The sequence below is a fragment of the Rhinolophus sinicus genome, chromosome 1 (genome assembly GCF_057876585.1).
Source record: "Rhinolophus sinicus isolate RSI-liver-muscle chromosome 1, RSI-T2T, whole genome shotgun sequence".
Lineage (NCBI taxonomy): Eukaryota > Metazoa > Chordata > Mammalia > Chiroptera > Rhinolophidae > Rhinolophus > Rhinolophus sinicus.
The window spans coordinates 10,674,496-10,695,610 of NC_142501.1; the positions used below are offsets into that span (position 1 = coordinate 10,674,496).

The window sequence follows — 21,115 nt, forward strand, 5'->3', positions numbered from 1 at the left end:
TATTTTTTACTTATACAAAAAAATTGTTGGTCGCTTAGCTGAAATTCAAATTTAACTGGGAATCCCGAGTTTTTATTTGCTAAATCTGTCAACCCTAGCTCGAGGGTACCCGACAAATTAAAGCAGATTCCTCCGTTCTGTCCTACGTCTTGTTGGTTTTAGCTTTATGTTTACGAGCAGTCATTAACAGTAGGTTCAGACATCAGGCCTCCCACTTTTTAAGGAGGCAGAGGGTGGAGAAGGTGGGGAGAGTCCTGCCCCTCATCAACATGTCTGCCAACGAGCCATCACGTGGACCTGCCGCCCCGCACAGACATGGCCGCGCTCCGCCGGCGAAGATTGGCTACAGCCCATAGCCCCATTGGGCAGTTATAAAACAAGGAGGAGCCCGTCCCCACCTTGTTCGCGCACAGCGCTCGCGGCACCGACTGGGGGGCGGGACCGCAGCGGCGGCTGGGGAGGCACGGCCTTCCGTGATTGGCGGAGAGCGGTGGGCCGTCACGTGGCCCGGGGCGCTTTTGTTTGCGGAAGTGGAAGGAAGTAGAAGTGCTGAGTAAGCCGAGGTGAGTGACGGCGCAGGGGAGGCGGGGCCTGGGGGGCCCTTCCCAAACTTCCTCTGCGCCCCAGACTTCGTGGTCTCTACCCGGTCCCTGCATGGAACTCCCTCATGTTCCCACATTCATGTCCTCCATTGACTCTTGTGTGACCCCTGAGTACACCCAGATTCCGCCCTTTGATCCCCCAGCGTTCCTAACTCCCATTCCGTGACCCCGTTTGTGTCATCTCGAACTTGTGTCCCCCACCCCAGGGACCCCAGCTTCAGTCTTGGGTTTCCCGTCAGTCCCTGTGTCTCCCCTGTGTGTCTCCCCTCTATCCTTAACTTCATGCGTGATCCTCCATCTCAGTGCCCCGCAGTGGCCCGTTTTCACTCTGGCCCCACTGATGGTACCCAGCTTCCTTCCTGTGCCTTTCTAAGTGCCCCAGATTTTTCTGCCTCTCTATTCCCATTTGATCCCCACTTCATACCCATTCACTTCACATCCATTTGCCTCCCTTGTTCCCCATTTCTAACTCCCTACCTCTTCTCCCTGCTTTTTGTCTCATGTACCTCCATATTTCATCTGTGCCATGCCTGCTCCCCACCATGCTCCCTCCTTCCCCATGGCGTCCTCACCCTAGAGTCTGCCAACCGCCTAATAATCCTCTACACCTCCTGCTCCCACAGATGACCTGGAAGCTGGTCGTGACAGGGTGTGTGTGACCCATGTGACCATGTGACTGGGACAGGCAGGCCGTGGGTGTGGGAGAGGCAGGGCACAGGGCTCAGGGATCTGTGCCCATTTTTTAAATGGACTACCAAACAAATACCTTCCCTTCCCCTAAGCTTCTTTCCTTCACCTGCCTCTTACCCGCCCAACAGGATGTTAGGCTGGTTTGGTTTGGCAACAGATGCTCCACCCTTGGGCTGAATGCAGTGTTTTTGTTACTGTCTCTGCCTCAAAATGTTCCTGGAGTTTGGAGGAGGCTATTTTCTATCCAAGTCTCAGTTTCCTCATCTGTGACGGGGATTGTATTTCCTGCCCTCAGAAGGCTGCTGGGAGGTTCAAGTTTTGAGATAATGTAGAAGGCAGAGTTTGTAACCAGTTTGGTCCCGTACAAATGCATTGCTATTGTGTCATAGACAGGAAAGGGAAAGGGACAATGAAAAAAACGAGGAGGGAAATACAAGAAGAACGTACATTGTTTTTCACTTAGCCATTTGGCAGTGTGTATTGATCATTCACTATAAGTCAGGCTCTTTTATAGATTATCTTTACCATTCATTCCTCATTTATTTAACATATTGATGGACTGTTTTTACTATGTTCTAAGCTATCCTCGATGTAGCCATGTGATTCTCATTGAACGTAAAGAAGAGAGGGCATGTGAGTTGACTGAGGTTACACCAGTTGGTGAAGGTTGGAGCTAGAATCTGAAAACAGCAGTGACCCTTACACAGCCAGGCAATCTTACAGGCTCTGTATGATTGCCCTGCTGTGTAAGGGTCACTACTGTTGTCTCTGTGCCCAGGATACTTTTTCTCCCTTCCATGGGTTACTTTCTTGTTAGGTGACAATATCCCTAAAAGGGAATTTTCCTTCTCACTCAGCAGAATGACATCAGTGATAGAGAGGAAGGAGGAACGTAAGTGTGTGTGTGTGTGTGTGTGTGTGTGTGTGTGTGTGTGTGTGTACATGTGCTGTAGTGAAGGACAGAGATACCTTGAGTTACAAGATTCACTTTGTAGAGGTTGGCTCCCTGGGAGAACATTTTAATAGTTCCATGCCTTAAATGACTCTTCTCTTTTTTCGTCCGTCCTTGTGTCGTTGGTAATCTCATCCAGTCTCATAGCTTTAAGTACCATCTCTACTCTGACAACTCCCAAGTGTGTATCTCCAGTCCAGTCTAGACCAGTTCAGTCCAGTTCAGTCCAGACCTTTCCTCTGAATCATAGACTCACATATCTAGTTGCCCACGTAACACCTGAAACGTAGGCATTTCAGACTTAAAGATTTAAGAATTCAGCTCCGCCATCCCTTCCCCACCCCCAACCCAAACCTGTCCCTCCCCCTCACTTTCCCATCTGTAGGACAGGCAATATTCTTCCATTGGCTCAGGCCAAAGCTGTGACATTATCCCTGATGCCTGTACATTCCACATCCAGCCAGAGCGATCTGTTGAAATGTCACTCCCTTTGCTCCAAGCCCTGCAATGGCTTCTCCTCTCGCCGTACGTGCCCCTCCCCCTCATCGCTCTCTGCGACCTCACAGGCTTCTTTGCTGTTCCTGGAATTCACCAGGCATGCTCCAGCCCCTGGATCTTTACTCTCCCGTCTGCCTAGAAAACTCTTCACCTAGATATCTATATGAGTTTTGCCCTCAGTTCCTTTATGTCTTTATTCAAGATCAAGTTCTTGGTGAGGACGATCCTGTTCACCCTATTTAAAATTGTAGTCTCCACCTGGATATGAGGTCTGACAACTCAGTTCGCGAACTCATTAAGTGCTACAAACCTCATTGCTGAATATCACTACGGTCACCTTCAAAGTACTCCCCTTGGGAAACTGTGCCAGCGCCTAGTCCACCCTTCAGAGCAATTTTGGAACTTTCTGGAATGGCCATCAGAGCTGTCGTCGTATTACTGTCGATGTCCTGAATGTCATCAAAATGTCTTCTTTTCAGTATTTCCTTTATCTTCGGGGAAAGAAAGAAGTCACTGGGGGCCAGATCAGGTGAGTAGGGAGGGTGTTCCAAGAGTTATTTGTTTACTGACTAAAAACTCCCTCACAGACAGTGCCATGTGAGCTGGTGCATTGTCGTGATGCAAGAGCCATGGATTGTTGGCAGAAAGTTCAGGTCGTTTTCGTGTAACTTTTTCACAGACTTTTCAGCGCTTCCAAATAGCTTGGTTAACTGTTTCTCCAGTTGTTACACATTCATAATGAATAATCCCTCCGATATCAAAAAGGTCAGCAACAGCATTGCAACAAGTTCGCGAACTTAATTGTCACACTTCTTATTTCCTATCTTCTCTGTTTTTTCTCCTTAGCAACTAATCAGCATCGAAAACCTATGTATATATTTTGCCTATTTATCTTTATTATTTGTAGCCCTTTCTAAAATACAAGTTTTAGGAGGGCAGGGATTTTTTCTGTCTTGTTCACCAGGGACAGAGACCACCAGGTCCTTAGTAAATATTTGTAGAGTGAAGCATAAAATGGCCATGCCACCAGCCCAAAGAGCTCTTAAAGTTATCGGTGTGCCTGGCCTTGGAAGCTCCTACAACACTTCTGGGGAAGTTTGCTTTCAGCTGTGGTCCAGCCAAGCAGAGTGAATGAGAGACACCTTTTCCTTTTGTTGATCTGGTGCATATGAAGGGCTGCAGTTTTAGATGAGGGCCTTAGCTTTTGGAGGACTTTTTTGGAGGACAGGGAAAACCGAGCCTTGCTCAGCCACTTTCCGTGCAGACTTTCTCCTAAAGGCAGTCTGAGGGTTATGAGCTGGCTCTCTGGATTCCACTAACTACTTGGGTTTAGATCTGGCAAATTACATAACCTCCCGTGCCTCAGTTTCCTGGGTGTAACATAGGAGAAGTGTACCTTCTTATGAGTGTCTTGAGGATTAAATATGGTAATTATCTCAAAGACTTGGTGAGGCACTCAGTGGGTGTTGAATGAATGCAGCAGTGTTGTGGGGTGTAAGGTGATGGGAGCGAGCTGTACACCCCCATTCCTCACTTGCTTAGCAAAGAGTTGGGACGAGCTGGGGTCAGAGTGAACATTCGGAGGGATGTGTTGGTTTGGATGCAGCCTTGGAGGTCCAGAGGCTCAGACGGGAGGTGGAAATGACATTTGACTTGACCTGTACTTTCATTCGGTCTTTCCTCCTGCACTAATTGAGCACCTACTGCCCAGTGCAGTTCGGGAGTGTGAGGAAGGAGGCAGGAGTCCAGCTGCCAAGCAACACCGCCCATTTCCTTTCTCTGGGCCTCTGTTTCCCCATATTCCTCCCAAATGCACCCTCCCTCGTGGACCGGCATTTTGTGAGCTTCAAGGCAGCTAGCAGATGTGAAAACTCCCTGCCAACTGTAAAGCATGGTGGCCTTGTGACAGGATGTAGGGCTGTGTGTGGAGATGCACTCACGTGCTGAGAGGTGCAGGAAGGAGGTTCATGGTGGGCAGCACGGACCCCGTGTCCTCGCCTGTCCTGCCAGAGCAGTGGACTGGGGACACATTGGCTGCACAGGCGTGTGGTGCTGTCCTGTGCCTCTTGTTCCAATCACGGGACATCCTGTCGTAAGCAGCCAGGTTGAGCAGCTCTGCCTGTGCTCCCAGAATCCCCACGTGGCCAGGCCTGTGAGATCAGCTTCCTGCCTGGCGGCCTGGAGCCTGTCACGCACCTGCCTCGCAGGCAGCCGTTCCGTCTCTCTGGCCAGGCTTCTTCAAGAAGGAAGCAGAAGGCTTGCAGAGTTTTCCTGCTTGGAGTATGAATGAGCTCAGCTTCACGCACCCTGGTGCCATATAAAGCTGAGCTTGCCAGACCAAAGCTCAGTGCCACTCTGGGAGCCCAGCAGGTGCCCGATAGAGGTTTCCCTGGCGTAGGGGTGAGTGCCCCCTGAGCCTTCCTGTTGTGGTGATGAGCTCGGCGGGCAGCTCAGAGTGGGTGGAGAATAGGGTGTGTGGTCTGTTACCTCCTGCGTGGCAATTTGAGAGGCAGGAGGGGGTCCCTCAGAGGTGGGCGGTGGTAGCTTCCAGTTGGCTCATACGCTTGTTCTTATGCACCCAAACATTGATTAAATACCTACTGCAAGTCAGGATCAGCACGCGAGGTGCTTGGATGAACACATAAAAGGGAGCTGGGCAGGTAGCCCAAGCCCTCAGTCACCTTCTCATCGTCACAAGTGCTGCAGTGGGGTGTGCAGTGGGCGGTGCGGGGTACAGAGAAAGGAGCTTGGACACTCAGGGCTGAGAGGAGGGGAGACACAGTATGGTCCTTAGAGGAAGTGGTGTGTGAACCGAGTCTTGAAGGACCAGAAGGATCGTTTATTTGTCTGCCAGTCCTTTGTTGAGAGCATCCTCCGAGACAGGAAGGATGGGCGAGGGGTGGGGAGCATGCGTGCAGGGACACAGGCCCGAGTGTGGCCTGCTCCAGGAGGTTTCGGTGGCTGGAGGGGTAGGCGGGGCCAGCTCACGTGGAAGCTTGTATCCTTTCCCTGGACGGTGATGGGGAGCCACTGGACACGTGCAAGCAGAGGGGACATGAAATGAATGGGGTGGACCTGGCTGTGATGGGGTGTTTGTATGGAAAAGGCTGTAGTGGGAGCTGGAAGGGAGAGCGTGGCAGGAGAGCAGATCTAGTGCTCTGAACGTGCAGAGGTCCTGGCAGGGATGCGGGAGGGCATTCCAGGTCCGACAGGTTAGGAAGTGTCCCCTTTCATTCGGGAAGCAGTTTTCACATATAACTGTCCAGAGTAGGAGGAGAGCGTGCGGGCCCAGGGCCCGGTGGCTTTGTACTTCCTCTCTTGCCTGAGACCTGTCACGATCCTTCAGGGAATTCATGGCTGAGGAGGAACCAGATATTTGGGACTAATCGCCCAAGTGCCCCCCTCCTCTGTGCTTCTCGAGCTTGTCTCCTCGTCTATAAACTAGGGATAAAGAACCTACTTCATAGGGTGGTTATGAGCAAGGCTGGCATAACAGATGCTGGACAAATGACTCCATGGTGACCAGGATTCATGCTGACCGCAGCAGTAACCATTGCCCCACCCCCCACCCCCACCACATGCTGCCCAGTCCCAATGAAAATGCTTGTTGTTCCCAGATGGGTCACACAGGCTCCTGTTTCCATACCTATCCATACGTTCTTGTCGGCTCCATCTGCCCTGTCCCCATTTCAGAGTTCAGCTCAAGAGTCACCTCCTCCAGCCATCCTTCCCGGACTCTTCTCCCCAAGGGATTCTGCACTTTTTGAGACAGGGACTGGGCTTGGGTCCCCCTGTGGCTACTCATTGTATGAACCCAACTACCGTATTTCCCTGAAAATAAGATCTAGCTGGACAATCAGCTCTAATGTGTCTTTTGGAGCAAAAATTAATATAAGACCTGGTATTATTATATTATATTATATTATTATATTATAAAGACCGGGTCTTATGTTATGTTTTGCTCCAAAAGGCACATTAGAGCTGATTGACCAGTTAGGTCTTATTTTCAGGGAAACACGGTAGCTACTTCCAGGAAATTCCCCCAGAATTCTACCTGTTCTTTCCAATCACCCTCTGATCCCAGTAAGGTTTTTCTATTTGTGTGTTTTCTTTTTGGATGGATAGCCACATGTCCCTCTTAAATTGACCTTTGAACACCCACAATTTAAGGCCTCTCTTGGTCTCAGTTTCTTTATCTCTGAAATGGGCGTAATATTGCTTGTCTTTCCTGCCTTACAGCTCTTCCAGGGTTACATCACACCCAGAATCCCCTGGAAGTCTTCCCTGAAGGAACCAAGCCAGTAAACTGGGCCTTTGACAGGGGGCAGGGGAGGAAAACTAAGAACAGTCTCCAGATACCCAGCCTCCCTGTAGGAGAGACAGAATTGATGCCTGGAAATTGCCTGGAGTGGAGAGGCAGAACTGTCCCCATTGCCATCACCACAGAAGCGCTTAGGTTTCTCTCTTACTGCTTGTGGCATTTGAGAGAGCTGCTTGGAGCAGCCTCAGGTGCCCAGGAGCATGTGGTCCCTGCAGGGAGCGAGCCCAGGTGAGGAGTGAGCAAAAACAGTTGTCAGTAGGTGAAAGCAAATGTTGACACTGGGGAGGTCAAAGGGCAAGCAGCTGTGAGAAGGGAGAGGAAGTGAGGCGATGGGGGCAGTGAGGCGATGGAGTCCTGCTGTGAGAGACCTTACAGCTTTGGAACGGCAGCCCGCTCCACCGCCCAGCGCCCAGCATCCTCCCCCTGCAGCTGTGCTGGAAAAAAACCTGGGCTTTGAGGTCATAGGTGGTGGGGACAGGAGGAAGGTGACAGAAAGGAGAAGGAAGCACAAGCATGCGCTCTTTACTCCACGCTTGTCACTTTCCCCGTTGGCCTGTTATGATTGTTCCAGGATGTGGCCTGGTGGTTTTAATTTCCTTTCTTCTACCTCGTGACAACAATGGCCACTGTTTGTGTGCCCACAGTTGGCCAGCATCCTGGACACTTTCCCTACATTGTGTCATTTCATCCTCACACCAGCCTGGAAGGCGGGAAGACAGCCAGCACTCCTGTCAGTGGCCGGGCTTCTGTCAGTGTAGGAAGGGACCCCTGCCACCAGCTCCAGGACCCTGAGGATGGTGTCTTTCCTCTGGGGCGGGGTATTTTCCTTGCATCCAGCTGCACCACCCCACCCCACCCCCACTGATTCTCCTCCCCTTAATCCGAGTGGGTGCCCTGGTGCTGGACACTCCTGACTCCCCCACTTCCTGTGAGAACCCTTCCCGGTGCAGCCGGCCTGCCCTCTGGGAAGCATCTGGGCTGCTTTTCTAAGCCAGGCCTCACCCCCACGGGGCCCCCATATTCCCGCCATAGTCCTTGGAGACTCAGCCTGTACTCCTACCTTCTTTAAAAAATATAATCATTTTCCATACTATTTGGAAAATAAGGAAAAGAAAAAATTACCCATAAACCCAATATGCTTATGTACGCTTAGTATTTTGGTATGTTTTCTGTCAGCCTTTCTTTCTTTCTTCCTTTCTTCCTTCCTTCCTTCCTTCCTTCCTTCCTTCCTTCCTTCCTTCCTTCCTTCCTTCCTTTCTTCTCTGTATAATTTTTACTCAGTTAAATCTGTAAATTGGGTTTTAACAGACTTTCTGGGGGCCAAGCTTTGTGCTAGGGGTGAGTGTACAGAGGTGTAGGACCTGCCTTTAAGAAGCTCAGACTCCAGAGCCCGCCCATCTGGGCTCCAGTCCTCACTCCTGTACCTACTAGCTGTGTGACCTTGGGCATGTTACTGTACCTCTCTGTGCCGCGATTTGCTCACATGTAGAATAACAATGGTAACAGTTCTATAGCGTTAGAGTGGTGGTACGGATAAAATGATTAATATCTGTAAACTGGAACAGGGCCAGAGCACAGAAAGGCACGTGAGTGTGTGGTGGTGTGACCTGTATTAGGAAGCGTATAGTCTGGCAGGAGGATCAGGGCTTTTCCAGACAGAAAACGCGAGAAAGGACATTCCAGATAGACAAATCATCGTGGCCAGGCCAGCAGGTACGAAACAGCATTGCTTTCTGGACTCGAGCGTGGTTTGGAGCTGACAAGGGGGACGAGCCGCGAGAGGCTGCGCGGGTCGCAGGGGCTCCCCAGGTGTGTTTGCAGCCCACAGACGGCACAGGCAGCGTCGGGACTCCCTGCCACGGAGCCCGTAACAGAATGCCAGTGCTTTCCCTGAGTTGTTAACATCGCAGTCACAGCTTTTCATGACCACGGTGTCTCTGGGGTAATCGTATCATCTTACAATTCCCCTCGTGTTGGGGATTGAAGTTGCTTCTATTTCTGTGTCTAAACAGAAGTCATTATAGTGCACACTGACATTCCTGCTTGTTTTCCATTTCGGGGGGTTCTTTTCCTGGGACCGATTTCCACACCTTCCCCTCTCTCCTGGCTATGGGGAGGGGTGCAGACACCCCAGCTCTTCTGTCCTTACAGTTTCTGAGGACAGAAGAAAGAAGGAACTTGGCACAGGTCTAAGCCTTCACACAAATGTTCTCATTTTATCCTCACAGCGCACAAGAAGGGAGCATTGTCCTCATTCTCAAGGTGGAGAACAGGCTCACAGTCTGTTCACACCACATCTTACTACTAATCATAAAGGAAGGATGTTACAAAGCTTTGGCATGGTTATCTAGCCTCTGTAAAAAGGGGGTGATTGAAGTAAAGACAGCTAATGTTTATTGAATATTTACTGTCTGCCGGGTTCTATTAGGTACTGTTATGGTCCCCATTTAACACATGAGGAAACTGAGGATCAGAGAGGTTAAGTAACTTGCCCAAGGCCACACAGCTGGTAAGTGGTGAGGCCAGGATTTGGACACAGTTTTGCTCCAGAGCTGTACTGTGTGCTCAGTGCCTCTGCCTGGTGGTTTTGGGAAAATTAAATGAGACAGTGATGTGCCTGCTTAGCTCAGGGCCTACTACCTCATTAGCACTCAGTACCCGTCTCCTGATGTAATTATCATTATCAACCTTGACTCCCTGTTGATTAAATGAGGCCTCTTGTTCCTTTTATCCCCAAGTTTGATCCACTCTCCCCCAGGGCGCCCACTCTTCCACTCTTTGTCCTCAGTGTCTGACCTGCTCTCTTGCAGGTGAAGTTCTGGCACAGAGGCAGAGGGTGGCCTCCAGCTAACTGTCACCTGACTTTGATGGCACTGCCTTAGGAAGGCAGCGTGCTTTCTGGGAACCCAGGAAATAACAAGACTCTAATTCTGTCATCCAAACTGGGGACAGTTGCCATAGCAGAAACTGTGACCCTGTGAATATGAAACGTAAAATTTCCACCCAAACACGTGTTTACTGTTCCTAGTCTTTTCACTCATATTCATTTCCGCAGGACTGGGTTTTGTGTTCCCTCCGAGCTCCTTGGGAAACCAGTGTAGCAGGTATCAAAGGCTTTAGACAAATGCCTTCAGTTCTCCTGCCCCCGATGCAGTGTGAGATGATCCTGGTCTCCTCGTGGTTTCGACTGGAGAGGGACACTGGCTTTGTTTTTGGAGCTGAAATGACCCCTACCAAGCTCTTTGAGTACCAAAAAGTTGACTCCACACCTTACGCAGGGAGAAGCCCTCCATTTGCCCAGGGCAGGATCCGCTGTAACACCCGTTCCTTTGATCACTACAGCTCCACACTACAGATGAGGAAACTGAGTCTCTGTTGGGGAAACTGGGTCAGGGAGCAGGACAGTCTGGTCACCTGTGCACAGTGGCAGCTCTGCAATTCCCAGCAGACCGTACCTCCCACTCAGTGCCGTTTCTCTCTCTTTCCCCTCCTTTTCAGGTCCCTCCAGGCCCAGAATCAGGGGGACCGGGCGGGTGGGGAGTGATCTGGGTGCCTGGGCGGAAGCCACTGTCCTTGGTGAGGTGGGCATGGCAGACCCCGCCCCGCTGACCAGAGACCCTGTTTTCTTCCAGACTGAGGGGGAAGGCAGTGGGGCGTCCCCCCCAGCCCCACGGAAAATGCAGTTCTTCGGCCGCCTGGTCAACACCCTCAGTAGCGTCAGCAACCTGTTCTCGAACCCGTTCCGGGTGAAGGAAGTGGTGATGGCCGACTACACCTCGAGTGTCCGGGTTCGGGAGGAAGGTCCGCTGATTCTGTTCCAGAATGCTTCCAGTCGCACCTGGGACTGCGTCCTGGTCAACCCCACGAACTCGCAGAGTGGATTCCGGTGGGTGATGATCAGCTGCGACACACAAGTCTTTCTTTTGACTCTTCCCAGGTCTCCGACTGGAGATTCCTTGGCTGAGAAGCAGCTTCTTTGGGTCGACATATGAGGGGTCAGGAGGGGGATGGGAGAGGGCACTGCTCTTGAGTGGAGGGAGGGGTTTGCTAGACTCTACCCCTGGCCCCCCAGCGTCCCGGCAGTGGGGGGCACGGGGATAGCACACCGGGCTGTTTCCTGCCCCAAGGGTTAACCCATGCAGATGGAGGGAAGGACGAAGGCGGGGAAGCTGAGAAGGTAAGGCCCAGGAACCCCCTGGAGCCCTGGACCTGTGAGGGCATTACATCCTTTTAGGGACTGGCAAGGTGTGTCCAGGAGCCTTTAAGGTCTGACAGCTGTCACTGCTCAGGGTCTCCTGTGCGCTAGAAGTGAAGGGTAGGAAGCCAAGTGTAGGGCTTTGGGAAAAGGGAAGAGGAGTGGCGAGGGCCCCAAAATACAGGGTCCAGAGGAGCTTGGGCTCCTGCAGGTTGGCTTTGAGTTGGGGCAGTACTGAGAGCCCCCTTTTCTGTTTGTTCATACATCTGACTCGCCCATCATCCATCCATCCAGTCAGCATGCACTGAGCACCTCCAGTGTCTCTGGAGTCTTGGGCCCCGGGCCAGGCCCAGTTGGTGCTGTGAGATGACGAAACATGCTCTGTGCCTTTAAGGAACCTGCAGTCCTTGGGGGAGGCCACCTGCAAACCAGGTAGTACCCAGTGAGGAGAGCTGACAGAGGTGGGGACACAAGGCGGCGATCACTTCCTGCGGGCTCCTGTGTCTGGAAGAATGGGTAGGACGAAGTGGAAAAGGTTGTCCCACATCTGCAGAGGCATGGAGGAGGGAACCTGCAGGCAGATGGCTCTGCCTGGGTCCTGGGTGCGGTAGGGCTTTGGTGACAAGCCAGGCTGGAGGGCACCTCACAATCATTCTGACTGAGGAGATATGGCAGCAGGAATCTGAGAAGGTGGCAACTGGGGCCTCAGGGTCCAGCCACCGGGAGAAGAGCAAGGCAGGGTATCAGGACCCCAGCCCATGAGGTGAGAATTCAGGACCTGGCTCCCCAGGGAAATGGAGGCAGAGGCCTTGGGCAAAGAATGCTGTCCAATGGCCAGGTTTAACACAGCAGGACTAGTCCAAACCGGGCGCAGATGGGCCTGAGCTGACAGCCCTCTTGCTCGCCTTGTTCAGAAGAGGACAGGCTTCCGCCTGCAGCTCCAGAACCCTTCCACAGGCCTGCAGCTGAGGGCTGCTGTTCTGGAATGCACAGCTGACCAGGGAAATGGGTCCCTCCTGGGACGGCCACTCATCCTTACCTTTGAGGTGCCCTGCCCTGGGGGCTCCATATTCTCCACATGCAAATCACCACCAAGTCCTATTATAAATATCCCTTGACAGGATTCCAGATTTGTCTCAGGAAGCTTGAGCCCCACTATGGGCAGACTTCCATCCGAGGGGGTTAAACCATTTGTCAACAGTTTATTAACCACACCTGTACTACTACTGCCTTTGATTGGGTGGCACCTCATAGATGACAGTCCTTTCACGTGTGGTATATTGTTAGTACGTCCTCCAGCGACCCGTTGAGGTAAGCAAGGAAGGCAGTATCCCATTTTATGGATGAGAAAACTGAGGCTCAGGGATGAGAAATGATTCATGCAGGGTTACACAGGAAGCAGTGAAGAAGCAGAATCTGTGTCTTCTGGTTTCTAATCCATTTCTCTTTCTGTGCTACTCTGTTATGTCCACGTTTTTAGATAAGATAAGGAGCATTATTGGGTGGGGTTTCAAGCTAAGCTCATATCTCCTCTTGGAATCCCTGACATTCCTCACCTGGCTCTGGAGTCTGCTCTTCCCTCTAATCTGCTCCCACACAAGCACTTCCACGTCAGCAAATGGCATCACCATCCATACGGGGTTGTGCAATCCAGACACCCAGGGGTGATCCTTAATTCCTTGGCCTCCCGCACCCCCAGATCTGGGTTCTTACTGAGTTCTGTCAGGTCCTCCTCCCTCGTACCAGAGGTGCCAAAAAAATGTATACACATTTTAAGACATGTTATCTATGTTCAAGCAGTAGTTCACCGTAATCAGAAGTATTTGGACACTGATGGGAACCACTCTGAGCACCTCTTGTAATTGCAGAAGTCAAACATGACTTGTATTCATCTTTTGTTATCGGTGTATATTGAGTATTACAATTTTAATACAGTTTTCCTTGCTTAAAATGTGTATACATTTTTTTGGCCCCCTCTGTATAGCTTGAGTCTGCTGCTTCTTTATCAGTGACAATTAGGTTCAGCTTGAGCTATAGAAGGCCCAACATGATAGTGGCTAAAGAGGACCAAATTTAAGTTTTCTCCTAAGTGACAGCCACGGCAGGTCGGGCTGGTGTGACAGCTCTGCCCCTCAGAGTCGTCAGGGGCCCCGGCTCCTATGTTGTTGCTCCCCAACGTGTGGCCTCCATTCTCTAGGTCACCACATGATCCCAGGTCCAGCCGTCACAGCCACCTTTCCAGGCAGCAGAAAAGTGGAAGGGCAGGGTGAAGGCCATGCTCCTTCTCTTCTGGGACACTTCTTAGAAATGGCGCACATGCCTTCCACTGAAATCCCATTGGCCACGTGGTCAAAACGAACCACAAGGGAGTCTGGGAAGGGTAGCCTGTATTACAGCCACATGCCAATCCCGAATCAGGGGTGCTCTTACTCTGCATGTTGCTGCTGGCTCTCTTTCCGGGCCATGGTCATGTCGTAGGTGGACCCTTGCTCCCTGCCTCCTAGCCTGTTGCTCTACCTGCAGTCTTGCTCTCCTCCCATCCTCTTGCAAGCTGCTGTCAGAATCATCTTTCTAGAGGGCCGATCTCACTCCCCTGCTTAACTCTTCGAGGGCTTTCTGTTTCCTTAACATATCAGCTGATTAGCATGGCTTGAAAGGACCCCTGCTGGGGCCTCGCCTCTCCCTCTGGTCTCAACTCTGGCCACCTTGTGTTCCTGGCCTTGGCCCAGACTCTTGCCTCGTCCTGACTCTTGCCTCGGCCTGGAACACTTTCCCCTTCTCCAGCCTCCTGTCTGCTTGCCCTTCCCCAGCCTTCAGGCCAGAGTTGGTGCTTCTGCTGTGTATCCCCATAGCACCCCATCTGTGTGCTCAGTAGACCGCCTTCCTGGTGACCACAGACCTATGAGGGTAGGGGCTGGGTCTGTCCTGTTCATCCCCGTATGACAATCCCGCACCCAGCAGGGTGCCCGGCACATGTCAGGTTTGTGAGCTGAATGTGATATGTTTACTGAGGGCCGCTGTGTGCCAGGCCCTCTGTCAGAGCTGGGAGACTGTGGGATTCAGGGGCGTTGAGGGGGAGAGCTGGCCTGTGGTGTGCCCGGGAGTGAGGGTGGGCTCAGGGCGCTGTGCCAGAGCCCTGGGGTTCTCACTGGGGGTGGGCATTGCAGGGGTCTCCCCACTGCTCTGGCACCCTGTAGTTTGTAGAGAGTATACCAGACGTCCTCTTCAGGGGCTGAGGCTCTGTCCTTTCAATGTCTCCTCCTTTACCTGCTGGAGAGCTTGTAACTGTCCCTGCGTGCTTAAGTAAGGCGTTAGAGGTAGATGTCACGGTCGGTCCTGCTTCCAGCCTAAGTCCAGGCAGAGGTGTTCCTGTCGCCCTGTATCTGCTGTTAGCTGGCAGGCATAGCTTCAGGATGGGGGGCGCGAATTGGGATCTTCTGAGTCCCCAGGTTTTATTCCAGGTGAGTCCCACAGCACCTCTCCTGGGTGAACAGATTGGACTCTGGCTGCTGCAGAGGGCAACAACTATAATGGTGGTATCTGTGGATAATTAGCGCGTCCCACATGGGAGGACCCTCGCAGTGGTAATTTCCTTTATCCCCATAACGACCTCAGGAGGGGTCATTCCTGACCCCGTCTTATAGAGGAGACATGGCTCAAAGAGTTGAAGGAATCTGCCCAGCATCACACAGCTGGTCAGTAAGAGCCAGCATTCAGTCCCAGGCTCTCTGGCTCCAGAACCCACCTCCTCCTTTTTAATCTGCCAGGGCCGCTTGGCTGTGTGGCCAGCTGGCTGGGGCTCAGCTCACCTGGGCGCTCCCTGATATATGGTCCAGGGCCCTGGCTCGTCTGCTGTGAGCCCCAGGGCGGTCACCTGTAGCATTGCTGTGTACATTATAATAACGTCCATACTTGTGTTCCTGGTACAAATTAATCATTGACTGCTGACATTTACTGTGACAGATGATATTTGATGGAACCCGCCAGCCCTCACTGGTATCTCAGCAGAAGCAGGGCCGCATTTCCCAGGAATCCTGGGAGGAACCATCCAAGCATGTGGGACGTGTGGTCTTCACTTCTCAAAAGGGGGCTGACTTTTAAAGCCCCCTGCAGTTCTGCCCCGGGACTTTGTTATGAGACTGCCTGTCAGGAAACCTCCGACGAGCTGAGTGGCCCGTGTCCTGGCCACATACCCTGTGATTTGCTCACTCACCCATTTATCTCGCCCACTGCCCATCGTCACCGAGCAGAATAGAATACGACAGACAGGTGTCTACCACCAGGAGGTCAGGCACTAGCCAGCAAAGGTGGATGTGTACCCGGCATTCAGTGGGATAAATTTCTAATGGCCTCATGTAAGGAAGACTCTTAGGTTCCCGGAACACACTCACCCCTGTCCACTTCTTTCTCTGCCCTTGCTTTCCCCTCTGAATGCTCTGCCCCTACTCCTTTGCCTGACTCACGGTCCCTGCTCTGTGAGCCTGTACTCACCCCTCTGTGCTACCTGAGCACTGTTCTGTGTGCACACCTGTCTCCCGCAACAGACTGCAGAGCTCCTAAGAGACAGGGCCTGGCTCTGAGTCCTTTCCCGTAACGCCCAGTGTAGAGCTGGCACCCTGTAGGTGCACGGCAAGTACTTGTTGACTGGATGAATGAATCCATGACCATTGGATGTGGGCTTGACGAGGGAGATTGGGAAAGGCCTCTCAGGTAGGTGGGTTAGAGGTGGACCTTAAAGAGGGTGGAAGATGTCAGCAGAAGACTGCGAGATAGGACACTGCGGGGCGAGGGCTGTCAGAGGCAAAGGCACGGAGGAGAAGCAGTGGGGAAGGGCCTGTGCTCTGCTCCGAAACTGGAGAGTTAGAAACCCCTCTAGCCCAATGCTGCTTGGCCGTTTTTTGGTCCAGGATTCCCTTGAGAATTCCAGGGGACCTTCTCTTCCCCCAAATGCACATTCACACGTCGGCATGCCCTTTCACGAGGTTTGCTGACCGCCAGAGGCTCATCCTCAGGCTGTTCCCCCCCAGGCAGAGGCTTTGCAGAGCTGACGCCAGGCGGCTTCAATCTGGGGGATCAGTTTGACAAGAGCCAAGACACAGCTCCCACCCCAGTCTTCTCGATCCTCAGCCTTTTCTCTGGATCTTTCCCTCTTTGCTCTGACCCACACCTGGCCCTCCCTGAGGACACTACCTCCCCTATAGGCCTCGCGAGAGTTTTCTCCCCCAGTCTTTTCCCCACTGGGCCTGGAGGTGGGCCAGGGTCCTCCTCACCTCTCAGACTTGAATCCTACCTCATCCTATGAAACCCCCGCCCCCGGTCTCTCCTGGTGGCAGACATCTGCAACCCTAGGGCACCCCCACGTCCTCAAGATGTGAGCCCCTGGCTCAGCTCCCTCTCCGCATCACTAACTCCTGTCAGACTCTTGGTGACTAATATGCACAGGGTGCCCCTCCTCACACCCAGGGCTATTGGTGCCTGGCCCCTCCGGGTCCACAGGGCCATTCCCTGACTGTGTCATCACCAGTAACAGCAGCTCTGCCATAAATACAAGTTTCAAGCATCTGACTTTCCAATCTCTGCCTCCTGTCTTCCAGCTCCTTCTCTCTAGTCCTCTGAATGCCAAGTTCTTCTGTCCCCGCAGACCACAGACTCATCCTACCACCTTTTAACGTCCCCATCCCTTTCATGGACGTCACTTCCTACCCAGCTTCAACACCGTGGTCCGTCATTATAATCACACCCTTGCGTACACTCTCTGCTTTCTTGTTGCTCTCTCTCCATCATGTTTGCTTGGCAAAACCCCGACACTAGTTAATTGCAATTCTCCACCATGGCTAAAGGAACGCTCCTTCACGCCGACTGGCCTCACTTTCAAATCAGCATGAGCTTCATGTGAGCCTGTGTGGCCGTCCTGCATTTCTCCGATCATCTGTCCCTAGCTGTCCTGGAAGGCATGCCTTGTCGTCAGTCCTCCACCTCCAGCCCCTCCTGTCCAGGCTTACCCTCAGCTGATGATCTGGCTTCTATCTCACAGAACTCAACAAAAACCAGAAGAGAAGAGGACCACGCCAATCTCTCCACCCCTTGCCCCACGCCTGCACCCATGTGCTGGCCCTTCCCTGTCGTCTGTAGAGATGTACCATCCATAGGTCTCATTGAGGCCACTCCCCCGTCACGGTCACCATGCCCTCTCCTCCAGTCCAGGACATCATTTCAGCAGTTCTTTCCTCTCTCACCTACACAATTCCCCCCCTTCACTGCATATTTTCCATCACTATACAAATGTGCTTTAAAAAACATCTTTCTTGACTCCACTTTCCCCTCAGGCACTGCCTGTATTCAGCTGTCTTCAATTCCTCTCCTGTTCTCTTCTACACTTTTTAAAAATAGTGAAGTAGAACACACCTATGGAAAAGTACATACAGCTCAATGATTTATTACAAATAACTCTGTAACTATCACCCATGTCAAGAAGTAGAAAGCTGTCACACCCCAGAAGCCCCCTTGAGTCCCCTTCCACCAAAGAAAGGTAGCCATCAACCTGATTTTTCTGGTAATTGCTTTTGTGTCTGACTTTGCGCATTGTGTCTATGATATTTATATGATTTTGTACGTAGCTGTGCCAGTCATTTTCAGTGCAGTAGAATTCCGTTGTGTAATTATATCACAATTTTACTTTTTCACTCTAGTGTTGATGGGAATTTGGGTTTCTAGTTTTCTTGGTGCATATGTGCATGGATTTCTATTCCACATCTATCTAGGAATGGAATTGCTGGGTCAAGGCCATACATAGTCTCAGCTTTAGTGGGTAATTCCTCCTAGCAGCCAATGAGACTTATTACTTCACATCCTCTGATACTTAGTATTGCCAGTTTAACACAATTTAGTCTTTCTGTTGGGCGTGTAGTAGTGTGGCTTTAATTTGCAGTTGCCTGATTGCATATGAACTTGAGCACTTTTTGATAAGTTGGTTAACCAGTTGGCAATGCTCTTCGGAGGGGTACCTGCTCAATTCTCTTGAATATTTAAAAAATAAAATGGTTTTTTTTTGTGTAGAATTTCAGCAGGGGTGTTTTGTGCATCTGTACTCCACATACACACCTTTTGTTAGTTATGTGTGTTGTGGTCACCCACTCAGTGGCTTCCCTTTGTATTTTCTTAATGGTATCTATTGATAAACTAGAGTTCTTTAGTCTTAAGGAAGTTAAATTTACTCATCTTTTTTATGGTTTGCTTTTGTGTACTGTTTAAGAAAGTCTTTATCATGAGGTCAAGAGGAAATTTTTCTATGTTATCTTCTAGAAGCTTTATTTATTTTGTCTTTTATAACTGGAATAATATCTACCTGGAATTGATTTTTTAAAAATGTATGGTGTGAAATAGGGCTCAGGTTTCTTTTTTCTTGTTTTCCTTCTGGGGATCCAATTTTCCCAGGCCCTTTTATTGCAAACTATTCTTTTTCGCTGCTCTAGATTGCCATTTTGGTCATAAATCCGGTATCCCTCTCTGAATGGATCAGTTTCTAGTCACTTCTGTTTTTCTTTTCTTGCACCAATGTTATGCTGTCTTAATTAGTGTTACTTCGCAATAAATCTTGATACCATGTTTTCCCGAAAATAAGACCTACCTGGACATTCAGCTCTAATGCATCTTTTGGAACAAAAATTAATATAAGACGTGGTATTATATTATTTTACATTATACTATACTATACTATACTATACTATACTATACTATACTATACTATACTATATTATATTGTATTATATAAGACCGGGTCTTATACTAAAATAAGACCCGGTCTTATATTACTTTTTGCTACAAAAGACGCGTTAGAGTTGATTGTCCAGCTAGGTCTTGTTTTCGGGGAAACATGGTACCTGGTAGAACAAGCTCTCACTTCGATCTTCTCCAAGATTATTTTGGCTATTCTTAGCTCCTTGCATTTTTACAAGAAAAAAAATTCCACACACAAAACAAGCAAACAAACAAAACCTTTTGGTTTAAAGATTTTTATTGGGATTGCACTGATTCTATAGATCATTTGGTGACAATTGACAACTTTATATTATTTAGTCTTCCGATCTAGAAACCTGGAATCCACTCCTGTTTATTTAGGTTTTCTTTAATTACTCCCAATGCTTTATAGTTTTCTGCATAGAACTTTTAGACATATTTTGTTAGATTGATTCATAGTGTTTGAAATTTTTCAATGTAAATGATTGTAAATTATTAAAATTTAATTTTCTCTTTGTTGCTGAATATAGCCATGCAGTTGATTTTTGTATATTCGTCTTGTGTTCAGCAACCTTGCTAAACTCATTTATTAGTTCTAATAATTTATCTGTAGGACTTTTTGGATTTTCTAAGAACACAATCGTATCATCTATGAATAATGACAGTTTTGTTTCTTCCTTTTCAATCCTTATACCTTTTATTTATTTTTCTTGGCATATTGAGCTGGTAAGAATAATCAGTAAAATGGTGAAGCAAACATTCTTATCTCATTTGTGATCTCCAAGGGGGAAAGCTTCAGCATTTTACCATTAAGTATGATGTTTGTTCTAGTTTTTATTTTTTTTTTAATTTTTTCACAGTTCCAGGTTCAGCTTTATTACCTAATAGAAGTCCAATTTCTGGAACGTTAAAAGTAATTGTTCCGGGGGTGGCCGGTTAGCTCAGGTGGTTACAGCGTGGTGCTAATAACACCAAGGTTGTCGGTTCGATCCGCATATGGACCACTATGAACTGTGCCCTCTTTAGAGAAAAAAAAATTTTTTTAAGTAAAAATATAAAAATGTAAATATTACAGTGAAAAAGAGTAATTGTTCTAAAGTTTAATTAAAAACACAATTTATAAATGTCTTCTGAAAAGTATTTCCAAGTTAAGAATGAAAAAAATATATACATAATATATAATCAAATACCAGTTAGCTTCAAATCCAATCAGGTCCACACTGAGCAACATCAGTCTTTTAAGGTTCTTCAAAATCTTCTGTTAAATCTACCAAGTTGTTTTTTGTGATGGGGGAGGGATGGAAATCCCCATTGCCAGCTTTTTGGAGATACACTCTGTTTCATTAAAGAAATTCCTTCTTATTCCTAGTTTTCTAAGAGCTTTCTTTTTAAAAAAAAATTTCATGAATGAGTATTGTATATTTTCAAATCCAAATACTATAACAGGTGAGCTTTGCACCTGTTTGCTTTTTATTTTCATCTTTATTTTTTCAGTGTGGTGAATTACATTGATTGATTGGTTAATTAACAAATGTTAAAGCAGCCATATATATTCCTGGAATAAATCTCTCCTTGTCATGATGTAGTATCCTTTTCTTATATTGTTAGATTAAATCGAATACTTTTTTAGGATTTTCAGCATCTATATTTATGAGAGGTCTCATCCTGTAATTTTCTTTTAAAAAAATATTCTAATCAGTTTTTGGTGTCAGCTTTATGCTGGACTTATAAAAAGAGTTGAGAAGTAATCCTTCTCCAATTTTCTGAAAATTGTTTAAGACTGGTATTACTTTCTTAAATGTCTGGAAGAATTCATGGGTGAAGCCATCTGAGCCTAGAGTTTTCTTTGTGGGATGCTTTAAAAATATGTATTCAATTTCTTTAACAGAAATGGGACTACCAATTTTTTTCTTTTTTCTTGTGTCAGTTTTGGTATGTTGTGTTTTTAAGGAATTTGTTCACTTCAAGTTGTTAAATTCATTGGTATAAAGTTGTTCATAATATCCTGTTCTTTTCTTTTTAATATTTGAAGGATTTGAAGAGATGGTACTTTGTGTTTGCTCTATTTCTTGTTCAGATTTGTTAGGGGTTTATTGGTTTTTCAAAGTCTTTTCAAAGAA

General features: G+C 49.0%; 1 protein-coding gene across 5 annotated transcripts in view; it reads left to right on the forward strand.

Moving 5' to 3' along the window:
• Positions 1 to 410: 410 nt before the first annotated feature.
• Positions 411 to 21,115, forward strand: part of PLA2G6 (phospholipase A2 group VI) — a 57,279-nt gene continuing 36,574 nt past the window's right edge. For all 5 annotated transcript variants that reach the window (XM_088796476.1, XM_019752976.3, XM_088796478.1 and 2 more), the window contains exons 1-2: positions 411 to 563; positions 10,696 to 10,949. In XM_088796476.1, the coding sequence (XP_088652602.1) occupies positions 10,741 to 10,949 (209 nt within the window). In that variant the 5' untranslated portion in view covers positions 411 to 563; positions 10,696 to 10,740. The remainder of the gene's footprint in view (positions 564 to 10,695; positions 10,950 to 21,115) is intronic.